Here is a 19,605-nt window from a genome sequence, read left to right on the forward strand (position 1 = left end):
CTCCATGCCTGCAAAAGGTTAGTAACAAGAGGAAAACAATACAAGTGTGACCTCACTTCACTCCCTCAGTGTGTCACTCTCCCTCGTATTTGTCACTCAAAACACTCTAATGATCTTACCAATTACCTTTACCTGTTGGATTAGGTAGTTGAGAAATGCCGCACAAGTCCAATAAATGTCACCAACTTTTTGCACAAGAGTAACCAAGGAGCAAGACACAAATGGAATGCAAAAAGAGTGGGATAAGATGCGATTTTTGGAAGGCTCCAAGTGACGGATAGATTTGACGGATGCGCTAGTGTGAACGGAAGTTTGTGATTGTTTACTTTGATGATATCCTGATATATAGTCGAAACGAGCATGAGCACATGGAACATCTGAGATTAGTTCTTGATACACTTCGAAAGGCGTGTCTCTATGCTAACCTTAAGAAGTGCACCTTTTGTACTAATGAGCTTGTATTTCTAGGCTATGTTGTGAGTTCGCAGGGCATCAAAGTAGACGAATCCAAGATTGAGGCTATCAAGCAATGGCCAACACCCAAATCCGTCCCTGAGGTGCGCAGTTTCCATGGATTGGCAGGCTTCTACCAACGTCTTGTCAAAGACTTCAGCACCATTGCTGCTCCATTGACCGCCGTGACAAAGAAGAATGATAAATTCCATTGGGGAGAAGCCTAAGAACAAGCCTTTCTCACCCTCAAGGAAAAACTCACACATGCACCTGTCTTAGCATTACCTAACTTTAACAAGACCTTTGAAATTGAGTGTGATGCTTCTGGTGTAGGTATTAGAGTTGTCCTCATGCAAAACAATAGGCCATGTGCTTACTTTAGCGAGAAACTAGGAGGTGCTGCCCTGACCTACCCCACGTATGACAAGGAGCTGTACGCACTTGTGAGAGCCTTGGAAACATAGCAACACTACCTCCATCCAAGGGAGTTCGTGATCCACACTGATCACGAATCCTTGAAGTTTCTCAAGGGGCAACCAAAGTTGAGCAAATATGATGAGGAGGTCGAGAGAGCTATCCAAGTGGAGCAAGTGAAGGTGCCATTGGGGCCTATGACACGAGCTCGCGTGAAGAGGTTGAATGAGACACTACAAACATTGGTTCGTGCGGCTCGTGAGTCAAGTGGAGAGCCAAGGGCCATTGAGGGCCTCAACGAAGCTAGATATATTGTCCTACTATCGGCCATCCATGAGGATTAGCTGCCCATGATTCGCCTGGGCCATGGCCCATTATTAGTTTAGTAGAGTGTAATAAAGAGGTCCAACTAGCTTGTGGTTTGGACCTTAGTCGTTATTAGTTTTTGGGTCAAGGGCCTAGGCCATGTGGGCCTTAGGACCAATAGCACTTTAGTGGGCCACGTAGTTAGTCCCTAGGCTGAGCCGGTACGGGCAACGCCCCCGGAGCTTACGGGCCATATGTTGTTGGGCCTTAGTCATGGCTACAAATAGTCTTAGGTCATTGTTTTACATTCAGTTTTTGATGATTAATAAAATTACATTGAGAGTTCTCTCAAAGCTTCATTGAAGCACCTTGAATATCTTAGATTTATATCTTAGGTATTCCATTGACTTATCAATCTAGGACCGCGCTAGATTGTGGCGTCTTCTACAAATACCGAGGTTCGTTGACCACTTGATCAACGGGTTTAGGTGATCCACTGCGTTCGTCGTCTTCAACGTGAGTCTCTACTTTTAGATCCAAGCCTTTCTGTATGGGTTGTATCACAAGGTTGGTGCCGTTCGTTTCATTTTATCTCCTCAGGGCCCATGCGGTAAGCAGGTTTGTTGGGTAATGGTGCTCCAGGAATCAGATCGATTTGGTGCTCAATCCAGCGAATGGGGGGTAAACCATCAGGGACCTCATCAGGGAAAACATCCTCAAAATCCTGCAAAAGAGCAACCATACTCGAAGGCAATGCCTTGTCGAGCTCAGCAACATCTAGTAGCACATGCTTGCAAATCATGAGTAAGACAGGTTGGTCAGCATTTACAAGTTTGCGCACTTCCTTAGCCTTAATTATCATGTTTTGCTTCCTAGTGTTTGGTTTAGTCAATGCCTGATCACGTGGTACACTAGGTGTGCTCACTTGACCCTTGGTGGATTGCTCACGTGTGGAAGTGGAGCAAGTGCCAGGGTCGGGCGTCCTTTGCTTTCTCTTTTGACGGTCTAAGTCACACTCCCTTTGCAATTTTAATTGGTCCTCATACACTTGTGCAGGTGTGAGTGGTGTCAGGACCATGCGTTTTTCATTGTGTAAAAGTGTGTACTTATTTGCCCTACCATTAAATGTGACGTGTTTGTCAAATTGCCAAGATCTTCTGATGTGTGCACAGACCTTGGCCCACGCAATAACCCAGTTCGAGTACTACTGGGCCCAGTCACACGTGCACGGGCTAAGCAATTCAAGGAATCACTCCAAACCCTTGTGCGGAATGTTCAAGACCAACAAGGGGTTCATCGAGACATTGAAGGCTTGGAAGGTGATAACCCAGTTGTCTACACGACCATCCAAGCCCGCGAAGAGAGCCCGTGAAGAGCCAAGCGGCCCAAGGCCGATTAGGCCTTAGTGTTAGGAGTCTTAAGTTAGATTAGTCCTGTTGTTAGCCATGGATTCGGCCCACCTCTTGTTGAGGATGACCGAACCACTTGGCCCCTTTTAATAAAAGTACATTGAGAGTTCTCTCAAAGCTTCAATGAAGCACCTTGAATATTTTAGATTTATATCTTAGGTATTCAATTGACTTATCAATCTAGGACCGCGCTAGATTGTGGCGTCTTCTACGAATATCGAGGTTCGTTGGCCACGTGAATGGGTTTAGGTGATCCGCTGTGTTCGTCGTCTTCAACGTGAGTCTCTACCTTCTAGATCCAAGCCTTTCTGTACGGGTTGCATCACAAGGTTGGTGCCGTTCGTATCAAAGTGCCATGTCAAATGGGTAAGTTTCATTGACACCTTCTCTTATGTCATTAAGTACAAAACTGGCAAAACGAATGTGGTAGCTGATGCTTTATCTCGTAGACATTCTTTACTTGATGTTCTTGATGCTAAGTTGTTAGGGTTTGAAATGCTCAAAAAACTATATGCCCATGACACTGACTTTGGTGAAATCCATACATCTTGCATTAAAAGTCCACCTGGAAAGTATTTCTTGCATAATGGGTTTTTGTTCTATGTCGATAAGTTGTGTGTGCCTAACTCTTCCATTTGTGACCTGTTGATTCGAAAGGAGCATAGTGGTGGTCTCATGGGACATTTTGGCATTGTTAAGACTTTAGCAATGTTGCAAGAGCGCTTTTACTAGGCTCATATGCGTAGGGATGTTGAACACATGGTTGGTAGATGTGCCACTTGCCACAAAGCCAAGTCTAAAACAAATCCATCCATATGGTTTGTATACCCCATTGCCCATTCCACATTATCCTTGGGTAGACTTGTCTATGGACTTTGTCTTGGGACTACCTAGGTCACCAAGGGATAATGATTCCATCTATGTAGTCGTTGATAGATTCTCTAAGATGGCTCATTTCATCCCTTGTCACAAAACTGATGATGCATCTCACATTGCTAACTTGTTCTTTAAAGAGATTGTTCGTTTGTATGGTATGTCTCAAACCATTGTTAGCGATAGAGATGTGAAGTTTTTGAGTTATTTTTGGAAGACTTTGTGGTCCAAGCTTGGCACTAGATTGTTGTTTTCGATCACAAGTCATCCACAAAGCGATGGACAAACTGAGGTTGTCAATCGCACACTTGGCACATTAATCAGGGCTTTGATTAAAAAGAGCCTTAAATCTTGGGAAGAGTGTTTGCCGCATGTTGAATTTGCTTGTAATAGGACTGTCCATAGTGCAACACACTACTCACTATTTGAAATTATGTATGGTTTTAACCCCCTGACTCCCCTTGATTTGGTACCCTTACCTTCCTCTGAGCACACAAGCTTAGATGGGAAAAAAAAGCTGATTTTGTGCGCAGGTTACATGAAGCCGTTCGAGCAAACATTGAGAGGCGTACTCAGCAATACATCCAGCAAGCCAACAAGCGCCGTCACAAGATGACCTTTGAACCTGGAGATTGGGTTTGCTGCACTTGAGGAAAGAAAGATTCCCCAAGCAACGCCAAAGTAAGTTGTCCCCAAGGGGTGATGGCCCTTTTCGCGTGCTCCAACGCATCAATGACAATGCCTACAAATTGGAGCTACCTGGGGAGTACAATGTTAGCGCGACCTTCAATGTCGTGGATTTGAGCCCGTTCCTTGAGGAATATGATCCAGATTTAAGAACAAATCCTTCTCAAGTGGAGGGGACTGATGTGTGCACAGACCTTAGCCCAAGTAATGACCCAGTTCAAGTTCCATTGGGCCCGGTCACACGTGCACGGGCCAAGCACTTCAAGGAGTCTCTTCAAACTCTTGTGTGAAATGTTCAAGACCAACAAGGAATCCATCGGGATATTGAAGGCTTGGAAGGTGATAATCCAGTTGTCTACACGATGATCCAAGCCCATGAAGAGTCAAGTGGATCCCCATGTGGGACGGTCGACTAGGCACTAGGCTTTAGTGCTAGGTTTCATTGTTTAGAGTAGTATTAGGTCACTTTATTGAGTCCTAGTTTTGGCCCATTCAAGTCATGGATGGCCGAACCCCTTTTCCTTTGGTCCTAGGTTTTCATTAGTCCCTTAACCTATAAAAAGGCTCACTTTGTACGGTTAAGGGGGTCACGTAATTTTGATAATAAAAATTCTGATTTGTTTCTCTTCAATTGTTGAGAACATTTGAACTTTTCACTTGCATTGGCAAGGGTTCTTGAGCAATCTCGCGATTGTCCGTGATTGATCTACTGACCTATCCACTGGAGTATTCACCTCGTTTGGAGTCGTCGTTCTACCACCTTCAATCAATTTGTGTCGTCCGTTTTGGTTTTAGGTCCCGCAACCCAAGCGTTGGACAACCTCGCTAGATCCTTAGGCAAACGTGCTAGGTGTCTCAAAACGTGTTAATCAAGGACCGTATCATGTATCCTTTTACTTGAACTGTTGAACATTTAATGATTGGCCATACGAAGTGTTATTGTTTATTTTCTTGACTTGTTATGCTCGCTACTTTGATATTTTCACTTTTAAATGAGGGTCAACTTCCTATTTCGAACCTTACTGAGCTTTACCTAACTCTATTAGTTTTCTTTTCCTTACAAGGGAATCGAACGAGGGCGTGAGACTGGTACTGACTAGCATAGTCTAGTTTTTAAATTTTTTTTGGCGATTGTGCTTGCGCTAGTGCTCGATTAGGGTTGAATTCTTTTGGAACTCAAATCTTTTGTTATATTCGGAATTGTATGAATGTTTGAGATAGAAATGAATGTAATTATACGTTCCAAGCATAGGAACTGTTATTTCATCTATTTTTGTAGTTGTACCTTATTTTATTTGAAGTAAGTGAGCGAGTCCTGACAAGAGCTGGGCAGGCAGTTTGCTAAACCCTAGAGTACGCCCTAGGGGGAGGTGGGATCGTCACAGGTGGTATCAGATCCTAGGTTTGAATTGGTCTGGATAGATTGAGTGATGTAAACATGATATAACTTGTTCTGATTGCCTAAGTGTGAAACCCTAGAGAATAGGTGTGACGCCCCACTTCTCCCAAGGGCGAACCCAAGGGTATCCGCGGAATGCTTGTCCAGCTCTCGCCGGGACTCACTACAATCCATAATTCAAAACTAGAAATACTTCAAATAATTTCAATATATATATAAAGTACTCCAAAACATTTCATATTTACAATTAGTTAACCTTCAATCTTAAATACAACACAACGGAATGTCTCCAAAAGGAAACAACTGAGTACTATTCACGAGCACTCTCGGTCTTGAACTCTGTTAAGGAAAACAAAAACGTGGAAGAGCTAAACAGCCCAGTGAGGTTTCAAGACACTCTAATAGTTCTAATAAATCAAGTAATTTGAGCATAATACATGTATGGTTCAAGGTTGCACATTGGCACATTAACATGAAACACTTATCATTCTACATAAATAAACACATATTGAAGGATACGGTGTTCCAGTGGAACCATTTTGGTCAACTTCTCCTTATAACTTCAGATCCCCTCAGTCTGTCTGGCCATCACCTTATCTCTCCAGTGGTAATACTCGAGTATATCGAAACGGTGGCCCAGGGTTCCAACCTACCCAACCAACCCAGTCCTAACTCGAGCAGGTTAGTAACCAAGGACATGATCCAGTTTAGCTTAGAGCTTACAACATGCGCAAGTAATCAAGTAAATCGGTAAACGGTAAGTAATCAAATAGATCGGTAAACGGTAAGTAATCAAATAAATCGATAAACGGTAAGTAGTTCAAATAAATCGGTAAACAGTAAGTAGTTTACGGTTAATGGTAGAAATTTGTCATTTTAGTAGGTCGAGTGAGATAAAATACACACTCGCCTTAAAACGGTGGAAAAGTTCATAGGAGTAATTATCGGTAGCACTTAATAGTTAAACACATAATGACCATGGAGTAAACATATTGTAAAACTATTCAAATCACGTACTCCTATATGGAACACTAACCAATTCAAAATAGAGTGTAAGTGCTCAAACAAACTTTTAGGCGTCCGTTTCGAGATCCTCTTAAAGGTCCCCTAGAGTGCCTGAGCAAATAATAATTGGCTATAATATACTATTGTTTATAAACCCCTCATTAACAAGGAAGGTTGTACACTTGTACAATACTAAGAAAATATCATGAAAGTGAGCTTTAATTACTCGTAAATCGAGACTCAAAAGTGGGGTTTAATAACACAAGGGAAACTGATTTCCTTCATGAAATCAAGTTTAAAACAGCCATTCAACATCGAAGGGTAGTGAAGAGTTTCTAAAAACTCATTTCCCATCAAGTTTTAAAATTTCAGTTTTAAGGAACAATCTTTGAAAAATCGGATCTTGCACTCAATAGGTCCAAAATTAGAAAACTTAGTACCGTTGGAAACTAGTTCCAAAGTATTAAAAGTTTCTAGAAGACACTTTTCTAAGATTCTAAATGGAAAGCATTCAATTTTCAGCTCAAAGTAGCTGATCTAAGTCAGTAAGGCAGATTCAGTCTTGTTTTTCGACAAACTTTGGAAATTCGACAAAATTCACAGAAAGTGAACTAGTCTTTGAAATTCGTAACACAATATGAATTCCAATCAAGGTTTCAAACACAATAAATGGAATGAAATTTGGAGTTTTGAGCATCAGGATATAGTAACTCAAAGTCGGCTGAAAATCACTCACTGACCAAGAGTTTCCAAATCTGAAAAACTATCTTTGAAGTATCATTTGGCCATCAAAATGGCATTAGAAATACACCAAATTTGATACACTAAAACTTCAATATGAGTACTATTCTCCTATCGAATTTCACAAAAAAACTCATACGGAAAGACAGTTAACAAGACCACCAAAGTTTGGAAAATATTTCCTAGTAAATCTATCTTCTTGCTTTTAGTTCGTTTCTGAACATTTTGCACAATGAAATCTGTCCCATTTTAGTTCATTTGTGAAACCAATGTCCAAGAAACACTTAACAAGTAATTGGTAGTCAATTGACATCAAAATTTTCAAAGCAAAGCATCCCTCAATTAGCCTAACCATTCGGCCAACACAAGAAAGGGTTTTCCAGCTCTGCTGCAGTTTACAAATTGTACCATATCTCACTCAATACAACTTGGAATTGAGAATGGTAGGTAGCATTGGAAACTAGGTTCAAAAGGCTACATTTCATCAGAAGAAATCGTTTTGAAAATCAGTTCATAGATAGCTCGAATTCAAGCGTCAAGCCTCAGCTTATTACTGCTACTCGAACAGAGCAGTAGAACAGAATAGGGAAATTTGGCAAACTACTACGGTTTACTCAGTTCGAATTAGGAGATGCATTTTACACCGTTAGAAAATTACAGATGTCTAGTTTAGAATGCCACTAACGGCACTCAATTCCGACCTCCGTACAGAGAGATATGTTTGTTCAAAGGCTCTGTCCAGATCATCTGAACACACTTTTCCAGATTTCCAAAATTTCGAAATTTCCACTTTTACTCAATCAAATCAAATGATTCTTGGTAGAAACTTTCTACACATCATATACAACATATCTACATCAGTTTCAAAGTCATTTGAGCAACAAAATTCGAGTTAAAGCCACGGCAAAACAGAACAGATTTTCGGTCAGCTTTCCTAGGCAATTTCCTTCAACCTTTCTTTCATTTTCTATCCATAATCTCTTCAAATAACATGTAAAAAACATCAAACAATCATTATATCATCATCTCAGCCCATATATCCAATGTGGAAATTCATAGAGCCCACTCCAACCATTTAAATCCAAATAACAACAACCATAACGAGGCTACAAGCTTCATAGCAACAATTAAACCCACTAAAGCCAAGATTAAATGGTTGGATGATTACCTCCTACTCCTTGAGATAAACCAGAAATTTTCGCATCTCTAAAGTCCAAGAAAAACCATGAGATGATGCTTTTCCCTTACCTTAAGTTGCTCTCCAATTGAAGTGGAAGTTGGTTGCAAAGTTGGATGTGATTTGGAGCAAGAATGGAGTAGATGATGAAGACCTTTCTTTCCTTTCTTTTCTCTAGTTCCAGCTGGCACTAAGGAGAGAGATGAGAGAGGTTTGTGTGCTGAAACTTGAAATGGAAGAATGAAATAGTAGGTATAGGTGTTGGGCCAAAAAGTCAACTCTTAATAGTTATCGCGCGCGCGGGTTTCGTATCCGATTTCTCTTGGATTTGTTTCACTGGTGCAATAAACCTCAATTATAATTCCTTTAACACTATAATATTCACTCTTAGTAGTCTAGTATAAGTTTCTTAAATCTCCATTTTACCATTTCGGCTCGATATACGTGAACTTCCGATTCGCACGCTATAAGAGCTTAATTAGAACTCATTCACCTCTACTTTCTCAATTAACTTTTCTGAGTCTACTATTAATCATTCTTAATTCTCCAAAATTATTCATACACTCTCGATTCATTTATTGTCTCGAAAAACGTGAACTCATTATTCCTTACTAAATGAGCCTCCAAAAAATTAAATTTGCTAACGGAACATTTTAAAAACATAATTGGAACATTATTCCATGAAAATAAGTTTAAAATGGTTAAAATAAATTATTCGGAGAAAACGGGTGAGTGAATAATTAATTAAGCCAGTAAAATAAAATAAAAATAAGAAAAATTGCGGGTCCTCACAACCTTCCTCCCTTAAAAGAATTTCGTCCTTGAAATTCATACCTTCCATAACCTCAGATAACCCTGAACCTTGTGGTGTGATCATTTCATATGTTGTTGCAGATGCCACTGGTCGATTTCCTCCTCCATTGACTTGTCGAGGGATAGTTCTATTTCCTTGTTGAATAGTAGTCTCTCGTGGATATCTCTTTGGGCAGTCATGAACTTTATGGTTGGTGCTACCACATCCCATACACTTTTGCCCCTTCACCCAGTAGTTTTCTTCGATATGATTCATCCTTCCACAATATCCACAGGTCAGACGAGGCGTTATGACTTGACTTGCCTGCGAAGTTTCCCTTGATTGTATCTGTCCTACTGGAGCTCCTCTTGACATAGTCCCCTCTGGTTTCTTTATCATGAGTGGTGAAGGAAGTGATAGTTTTACTCCATCCACTCATTTTCTAACTTTGGGTGGTGGTCCAATTTCTCTTAGTCTGCTATCGGATACATCTCTTTTCCTCGTTTGAAAGGCTCTCAGTTGGGATTTTGTGCTCTCCACCCTTTGTGCTTTCTCGAGAGCGTCACTAAATGTTTTAATCTGTGCTGCGGCAAGGGCTTCTTGGATTTCTAAACTTAATCCTTGGATAAAACGTCTTATTCTCTTCCGTTCCGTAGCCACCAATTCTGGAGCATATGTGACGACTGGAAAATTCGTTCATATTTTCTTAAAATTCCCTTTTATTTTGACTCAATTACTTTATGATAGTTTTATTACTCATTTACGCCCTCAGTAGTTGTAATGAATAAGAGATTTAAGGGTTTTACCCTTAGTTTTATAATTCGGGTAAATTAGGGTTTTCGCGTATTTTGGCCTTGTGATCACTTGGTGAGGTGTGTGTACTAAATTTGGTAGTTAAGAGTGAGTTTTAGATAAGAAAAAGTGTGTGATTAGAAGTAATAATAATAAGTTAGTGAATTGTAAGTGAAAACCCTAGTACGTGCGAGTTAAGGAAAAACGGTGTGAACCGACATGTACCGTTTGTTACTGAGTGAGTACACCACTTGAACACTACTTTGTTACCTTAATCACCTTGCTTTTATTTCAGCTAATCACCCCTAAAATATCCTATAAAACAGCCACCATTTTTGACCAAAAGAAAAGGAAGAAAGAAAAAAAAATAAGAGGACCAATGGTGGCTTGACAAGTGTTGGCCAACCAAGTTTGACCAACAAATTTCCTATCTTTTAAACTTTGTTTTTGGACCAAAATTCCTGCACTTTTTTCTTCATTGTAACCGTGAGTTGGAGAGGAAAAGAGAGGAGAGAAAACTCCATTTCCACCATAACAACCTTGCTTGAATCTTGAGAAAAGTAAAGTGAACCTTGAATCCACTCCGATTAATCTTTGGGAAAGCTTGGAGGTGAGTTTGGTGGAACTTTTCGAAGGAAGAAAGTTCTTGTATTACAACTTATTTTGGGGGTTTTGAGGTACTATACTAGAAACCTCTCTTGTTTCTTGCTTATTTTGCAATTTAAGCAAAACATGGCTTGATTGTGATGGATTGTATGGAAGATTTCATGGTTTGGCTTATTAGCTTATAATTTTTAGTTAGGGTTTGAAATTTTCAGTTGAGATTCTTGTTTTTATTCTATTATATGATGTTGATAAGCTTGGATAGGGACTTGGGGTATTGATTCAAGATATAAATGTGAATTTCAAACCATTGAATCATCAAATTCCAGAAAGTTGAGACCAATCTATCCTGTTTCTGACCTGTTTAATTCGCCCATGTTAGAGGGTGAATCAAGCCTAGGTCAAAACATGAAAGTTTTAGAGAATGGAGTTATATAGTTTCCTGTAAAATTTCAGCTCAATTGGAGCACTGTAGCATATGAAATGACTAAATTACCTCTGACTGCCAACTGCACTGTTTCGCGGGCAGTTTTGAGATTTCACATTTTGGCTGCATTTTTCACCTTGATCCGTATCCAATCAGCTTTTGGTCAAAACATGAAAATTTTAGTTCTATGCTTCAGCTTTCCAACGCATCTGAAAACGCCTCAATCAGACTTTTGTAGCTTGAGTTATTGCCATTTGAATCCAGTGCTGACAACCAGACTGACAATGAAATTCTGGTTCTGTAATCTACAAATTCGACCTGGATCAATTGTGAACTGGGCTGACTTGTCATCATGAAAGTTGTAACCCTTTGTCTTAGTTTCGAAACACCATAAAATATACCCCAATCCGATAAGCGTAGCTTCAGTTGTGACCAAAACGCTAGAAGGTGTCAAGCCTGCTACTTAGTTATTCTTCTTTAATACTAGTTTCCAGCTTTGATTTTTATAGTTGCATTGCTAGAATTGTCTTGTAATTGGATGATTTTGAGCCTAGTTGAAGAGCTATTGTGTTAAACTTACTTATGTATTGAATTTGGGCTGAGTTGAGGAAAATAATGAAGCCATAAATGGCTGGAAAATAGTTAAAAACAAAGGGCATGCCGCCCAAATTTTCACTGGAGAGTTAGGCGTGAGTACTCGCGAATTGAGCGAAGATTTGAGGTCGAATTGAACTTGAATTATCTAGGGTATTCAAGTCTTCTTTTGTAGGGTATATAAGTTGGGATTTGGCCGAAACTCGTACCCTTGGAAACATGAAAGTAGCGACCAATACAAATACGTTTTCCTCGTCTTTTTGACTCAAATGAGAATTCCAACGTTTTAATCGCTTCCTCACCAAAACTAAAAGAGCGAGCATTAGTTTTCTAGGGTGTGGTAAGTAATATGAATATTACCCAAATGATTTTCAGTTACTTGATTTTCGTTAAACGAAACGTTTAAGTTTCGAACCTTAGTTAATTTCAAAGCTCTTAAACGATGTTTTATCATAGACTTGGACTCCACGAAGGAGTTACACCCGAGCATGATTTTGATAAGCACTAAATCTTTGGTGAGTACTTCCAAATACATGATTGAACTTGATATTTGATTTACCAACGTGATCGGATAACATTTGCCTGGTTTGGTCGGGCAAGTGTGTACTTTATCGCACTTAACCTAACTCAACTAAATACTTGATATCTCATTCATGCTTATACAAGTGACTTGATTTGCATTGACCTGTACTTGTAATTGTACTTGTGCTTGACTTGTAAGTGCTGAGCGGCAGTATGTACCACACTCGATATGAGTGGGAGGTACCTCTCATTCCCGTTGATGTGTGCATGGACCTTAGCCCAAGTAATGATCCAGTTCGAGTTCCATTGGGCCCAGTCACACGTGCACGGGCCAAGCGCTTCAAGGAGTCCCTCCAAGCTCTTGTGCAAAATGTTCAAGACCAACAAGGAGTCCATCGGGGATATTGAAGGCTTGGAAGGTGATAATCAAGTTGTCTACATGATGATCCAAGCCCACGAAGAGAGCCCATGAAGGGTTGGTCGACTAGGCCCTAGGCCTTAGTGTTAGGTTCACTTGTTTAGAGTTGGATTATATTATTTCATTTGAGTCATGGGCTGGCCCACCTTGTCCAAGGAGTGGCCGACCCCTTCTTTAGCTTGTTTCCTAGGGTTTCATTAGCCCCTTAGCCTATATAAAGGCTCACTTTGTACGGTTAAGGGGTACACAATTTTCATAATAAAATTCTGGTTTGTTTCTCTTCAAATTATTGAGGGCATTCAATCCTTTCACTTGCTTAGGTAAGGGTTCTTGAGTAATCTCGCGGATTGTCCTAGATTGTTCTATCGACCTATCCACTAGAGTAAACACCTCAATTAGAGTCGTCGTTCTACCACCTTCAACCAATTCATTTCGTCCGTTTGGTTTTAGGTCCCGCAATCCAAGCATTGGACAACCTCGCTAGATCCTTGGGCAAACGTGCTGCGTGTCTCGAAACGTGTTGATCGAGGACCGTATCAGTTGGCTTCAGAGCTTAGGTGGAGTTATCTTTCGTTATATCCTTGTTTTTTTCGTAGTTGTGTCATAGAGTTTTTGTGTTTTGTCCGCTGCCTTGTTAAAAAAAAAAGAGAATTTCTGTCCGAGTTGTTGTTGCTTTCTTGTTGAAATTCTGTCCGCACCTTGTGTCCGTCGTTGCGTTCAAATTCTAGTCATTGTTATTGAGTTGTAGTTGCTTCCCAATTCTGTCTGTGAGTGTGAGTTCGTTTGGCTAAAGTTCTGGCCGAAGTATTGTGTTTCTTGCGTCATACAAATCTGCCATTGCTAGTCTACATCGTGTTAAAATTATGTCTTACTTTGTTTTCTGAAATTTCTGTCCAAAATTTGTCGTAAGGTTGTGTTCTCAAATCTGTCTTGGTCGTTAGTCATCACTTGAGCAACAAGAAAACAAGTGGGGCGGCTGCTCAGGTTTTCGTTGCGGCTAGGGTTTGCTTTGCGCTAGGGTTGATTGTCCAAATCTGTCCAAGATTTGTTTGCTTTATCCAAGTTGTTTACTTAATTTTCAAAACTGATTTTGGGTAAAACTTGTTGGTGTTGGGAATCCTTGAGAGAATCTACAAGATTTTAGGGTTTCTTGACGTTCTTGAATACTATCTTGAAGTTCTTGAAATTCTTGATACATATCTTGCTAGTTCTTGAAGGATTATGGTTGTGCATTGGTGCGAATTGAGGGGCTGACCAGATTTTGTTTTGATCCATTCGGCCAAGTGTTTGTGACGTTGGTTAAGTCAAAAAAAAAAACAGAAACGAAAAGAAAAGAGAGACAACCCGATTGGCAAGAAACAAAGAAAAACAAGAGAGAAAAGTTGAAATCTTATTGCTAAAACAGTTTCTTACATCTTATTTCCAATCCAAAACAGAAAAATAAACAAGGAAAAAGAAATTCAAAAGTTTTGACCCACCTCTTATTGAACTTCTTATGGCTTGGGAGCTTGTTTCACCTTTATCTTGAACATCTTCTTGTACTCTCTAGTGGTGGTGAAAGGCTTCCTTGGTTTTGGAGTAAATTTCTTGGGAAAATCTTGAGTAACCCGTTGGGGGGGAGCTTGAGTAGAGTTGCTTGCATCTTCTTGTTTAGACTCCATAGCCGAAGCTGCTTTGAGCATTAAAACCAGAAAAATCTGAATTGCTCTTGGTTGTTGTGTGTGTGCAAGTGTCGGTTGGGTGGAGGACTTAAATAAGCCAACCTCCACCGACTTGGGGGAGAGAATCTTGGGGAGAGAACCGAAATTTGCTAGGGGAATCCTTCTTGGATTGGGATTTGGGAAGTTTCTAAAAGTCTTCAAGAAAGGAAAAGGATTCTCTAAAGGTTTCCAAAACTAACTTGTTTTCCAAATTCATATAGGAAATTAAGTAGGCTTCTTGGATAACTCTTTTGTTTCCACTTGGACACCCTCCTACATTTTAGGAAAACACTCCTACATTTTAGGAAGCTAGGTTTTCATTGAGATTCCATTCACACTAGCACATTACTCAATCTGTCCGGCACTTGGAGCCTTCCAAAGGGCGCGTGTATTCCATTCTTTTCACCTCCAATTCGTGTCTTGTTACTTCAATACTCTTGTGGAAACGGTTGGTGACATTTATTAGACTTGTGCGGCATTTCTCAACTATCTAATCCAACAGGTAAAGGTATTTGGTAAGATCATTAGAGTGTTTTGAGTGAAAAATACGAGGGTGAGTGATACACTAAGGGAGTGAAGTAAGGTTCTACTTGGTCTATTTTCTTGTTCACTAACTTTTTACAGGACTAAGAGAGAGTGACATGGAGCAAGCTCAACCAACCAATGACTACTCCTTGATGTTCACAGCTATGAAAAACGAGCTCAGACAAATTAGTGAGCAACAAATGGAGGAATTGCACACTCGTTTTGACGAGCTATTTAAGAGTCTCACGAGAGGCTCTCGCTCTCGTTCTCACAACCGGAGTAACCATTACACCAAAGAGGCAAATTGTGAAGACTACTCGGCTAGTGAAGATGACGAGAGAGCCGAGAGGCCTAGAAAGGACACGCCTAAGAACGAACTCAAGGGCCTCAAAATTCAAGTGCCCGCGTTCAAAGGCAAAAGTGATCCTGAGGCTTATTTGGAATGGGAAGGCCGCATCGAAATGGTTTTCGACTGTTATGACTATAGCGAGGAACAAAAGGTGAAAGTTGCCACCGTTGAGTTCACCGATTACGCCCTAATTTGGTGGGACCAAGTGAGGACCCATAGAAGGAGAATGGGAGAACCACGAGTCCGAACTTGGAGAACTCAAGGCATTGATGCACAAGAGATTTGTTCCTAGCTACTACAATCGCGATCTCCACTCCAAACTTCAAATCCTCACTCAAGGTAACATGAGTGTGGAGAACTACTACAAGGAGATCGAAATGGCCATGATGAGGGCGAACCTTCAAGAAGATAGTGAAGCGACCATGGCGAGGTTTCTTAGAGGTCTCAACCCTGACCTTCAAGAAGCCTTGGAGCTCCAACATTATTTGGACATGCATGATCTTCTTGAACTCGCTATTAAGGCCGAGAGGGGAAAGAAATTGAGGCGAGGAGCCCGTACCTTTGATAAACATGTCACATTTGATGGTAGGGCAAATAAGTACACTCTTTTGCACAATGGTAAACGCATGGTCCTAACACCACTCACACCTGCACAAGTGTATGAGGACCAACTTAAATTGCAAAGGGAGTGTGAATTGGACCACCAACAGAGGAAACAAAAGGCGGCCGACCCTGGCAAATGCTCCATTTCTACAAGTGAGCAATTGACCAAGGGTCAAGTGAGCACACCTAGTGTTACACATGACCATTCACTCATTAAACCCACCACTAGGATTCAAACCATGATCATTAAGGCTAAGGATGTTAGAAAGATTGTGAATTCTGATCTGCCTGTACTTCTCATGATTTGCAAACATGTGATTTTAGATGTTGCTGAGCTCGATAAGGCATTGCCTTCGAGTATAGTTGCTCTTTTACAGGAATTCGAGGACGTGTTCCCTAATGAGACCCCTGATGGTTTACCACCCATTCGAGGGATTGAGCACCAAATAGACCTGATTCCTGGAGCACCACTACCCAACAAACTGGCTTACCGCATGGGTCCTGAGGAGACAAAGGAGCTTCAAAGGCAAGTTGATAGCCCATTAGGTAAGGGTTGGGTAAAGGAAAGTCTAAGTCCTTGTGTTGTGCCTGTGATACTTGTCCCCAAAAAGGATGGCGCATGTGCACTGACTGTAGAGCCGTTAATGCTATTACTATTAAATATCGTCATCCTATTCCTAGGCTAGATGATATGCTTGACGAACTTGATAGTGCTGCTATTTTCACTAAAATTAATTTAAGGAGTGGCTATAATCAAATTAGGATGAAAGAAGGCGATGAATGGAAAACGGCTTTCAAAACTAAACATGGTCTTTATGAGTGGCTAGTCATGCCCTTTGGGTTGACTAACGCCCCTAGTACATTTATGAGATTAATGAACCATGTTTTGAGACACTTCATTCGGAAGTTTGTGATTGTCTATTTTGATGACATCTTGTTATATAGTCGAAATGAGCATGAGCACATGAAGCATTTGAGATTAGTTCTTAATACACTTCGAGAGGCGCGTCTATACGCCAACCTTAAGAAGTGCACCTTTTGTACTAATGAGTTTCAACCAATTCGTGTCGTCCGTGTTGGTTCTAGGCTCCGTAATCCAAACGTTGGACAATCTCGCTAGATCCTTGGGCAATCGTGCTACGTGTCTCGAAACGAGTTGATCGAGGACCGTATCAGTTGGCTTCAGAGCTTAGGTGGAGGTATCTTCCGTTATATCTATTGTTTTTGTCTTTGTTTGTCGTCTAGAATTCCTTTGTTCCGCTACCTTGTTAAAAAAAAAAACAAATTCTGTCCGTTAGTTATTTATTGTTGTCGCCTAGTATTCTGTCCAAGTCATGTTGCTGCAATTTGTTCTAGTTATTGGTCGAAGGCTGTTCATCAAGTCTGCCCGTAGCCTTGCTCGTTGTTTGTGTTAAATCTGTCTTGGTCGTTAGTCATCACTTGAGCAACAAGAAAACTAGTGGGGCGGCGGCTAGGGTTTCGTTTGTGCACTAGGGTTTTCTTCGTCCAAATCTGTCCAAGTTCGTTGTGAGTCATCCAAGTTGTTTCACTTAATTTTCAAATCTGGTTTGTGGTTAAATTTGTTGGTACTTGTGAACCTTGAAGAGAACCTACAATGATCTAGGGTTTCATGAATTTCTTGATTGCTATCTTGAAGTTCTTGATAATTATCTTGGAAATTCTTGTAAGATCTTGGAGTTCTTGATCGTTGATTGTGGGGAGTGATAGCCGAACCAAAATATGGAAAATTGCCTCCATTCGACCAAGTTGTGAAGTATTGTGTTCTTTGTTAGTCAAAAAAAAAAAAAAACAAAACAACACCAAATCAGAAATTCTGGTCGCTAATCTTGTTGAAGAAAAGTTGGGTTTCTTGAACAAAAGGGTTGGGAAATTTTGAATCTTGCACTACTATAAGGCTGTCGTACCTTGTGTTGTTGTCCTTAAGAATCTTGATTCAATTCTTGAGTTGCTAAAAGGTTCTTGACTCAAATCTGGAAAAATCGTGTGTAATTCTTGATTTTCTTGAAATCAATCCATCTAATTCTTGAATCTTGAAGGGGCGGCTGTTCTTGTCCAAAAGGCTTAGTCGAAACCTGTCTTGAGTTGTGCCGAATTGGGAGAAATAAAAGAAACCAATCTGTTTTTGATTTGAAAAGAAAAAAAAAGGAGAAAAACTGATGTGTGCACGGGTGGCGGGGCCTTGAAGGCTTGAAGGATGTTAATCAAGTTACCTACACATTGATCCAAGCCTACGAGGAGCCAAGTGATGGTTGTTAGTTTGGGCTTTAGCCCGCTAGTTAGTCATTGTAGTTTTTCCAATTAAAGAGAGTCGGCCAACTGTTGGGCCTTTTTTAGTCTTGAGCCGTCAAGTTATTGTTTGGATTAGTTACTAGTTGTAGGGCTTGTTGAGTCATGGATTCGGCCCACCTTGTCCAAGGCTTGGCCGAACCTTTATTTTCTTTTTACTAGCATTAGGGTTTCATTAGTTTGCCTATATAAAGGCTTGCTTTGTAAGCATTAAGGGTAGACGTTTTATCAATAAAGTTTTAGTATATTTTCGATTCTTCTTATTGAGAGAGATTCGAGCTTTTACTTGCTTTGGCAAGGGTGTTGAACAATCTTGCGTCTTGTCCTTGATTGTTCTACCGTCCTATCCACTGGAGTAGTCACCTTCCATTGGAGTCGTCGTTCTACCGCCTTTAATCAAATCGTGTCGTCCGTTTAATTCTAGGTCTCGCAATCCAAGCATTGGACAACCTCGCTAGATCCTTGGGCAAACGTGCTACGTGTCTCGAAACGTGTTGATCGAGAAACGTATTAGTTGGCTTCAGAGCTTAGGTGGAGGTATCTTCCGTTATATCCGTAGTTTTTGTCTTTGCTTTCCTTGTTCCGCTATCTTGTTTTACAAAAAAAAAAAAGAAAAAACTTCTGTGCGTTATCGTTGTTGTCCTTGTTGCGTCGTTTTCGTTGGAAAATTCTGTCCGCACCCTTGTTCTTGTGTTCCGTCAAAATTCTGTTTGGGTTAGTGTCTCATTGTTGTCAAGCATAAACTGTCCGTTTGTGTTTTGTCCGCTGCCTTGTTAAAAAAAAAAAACACGTCACTGTTCATCGTACTGTTCACCGACACTGTTCACGTTACTGTTCATCCGAACACAAAATCTATTGGTGTGTTATCTCTTTTGTGTTTGTGTCTAGTTTGTCGATAATTTCTGTCCACAACTTGTTCTTGCGTTGGAGTCGTTGGTTGTCTCACCAATTCTGTCCGTTTGTGTGTCACGTCATTGCTCGAAATTCTGTCCAAACTTGGTTGTGTCTTGCATCTTCAATTCTGCAGTGCATGTTTCTTTGTTGTGTCCAATCTGTCCGGAATTTTGTTTGGTCTTCGTGAGTCCAATTTCTGTCCATTCGTCCGTAGTTGTTGTGACCCATCTGTCCGCAAGTTGTTTCGTAATATTGAGTCTTTTGTTGCATCAAAATTTCTGGTCGTGGTGTTCCAACATTGCTACCAAATTCTGTCCAAGTCGTTAGTCATAGCCGAAGCAACAAGAAAACAAAAGGGTGACGGCTAGGGTTTCCTTGTGGCGGCTAGGGCTCTCTTTGTGTGGCTAGGGTTTCATTTGTGTGGCTAAGGTTTCGTTTGCGCTAGGGTTTCTACTTGCGGCTAGGGGTTCATTTGCGCTAGGGTTTCTTTGTTTCAAATCTGTCCAAGTATTGCTTGCTTCATCCAAGTTGTTTATAAATTTTCCAAAACTAACTTGCTTTCCAAAGTCAATTAGGAAACTAAGTAAAGCACTTGGATAACTCCTATCTCACTT

At 40.6% G+C, this 19,605-nt stretch overlaps 1 protein-coding gene across 1 annotated transcript; it reads left to right on the forward strand.

Annotated features, from left to right (window-relative positions):
* Nucleotides 1–368: 368 nt before the first annotated feature.
* Nucleotides 369–680, forward strand: LOC113737500 (uncharacterized mitochondrial protein AtMg00860-like). The gene has a single exon (XM_027264726.1). The coding sequence runs from the start codon at nt 369–371 to the stop codon at nt 678–680; it is 312 nt and encodes a 103-aa protein (XP_027120527.1).
* Nucleotides 681–19,605: the final 18,925 nt, after the last annotated feature.

This window comes from Coffea arabica, chromosome 3e, assembly GCF_036785885.1.
Source record: "Coffea arabica cultivar ET-39 chromosome 3e, Coffea Arabica ET-39 HiFi, whole genome shotgun sequence".
Lineage (NCBI taxonomy): Eukaryota > Viridiplantae > Streptophyta > Magnoliopsida > Gentianales > Rubiaceae > Coffea > Coffea arabica.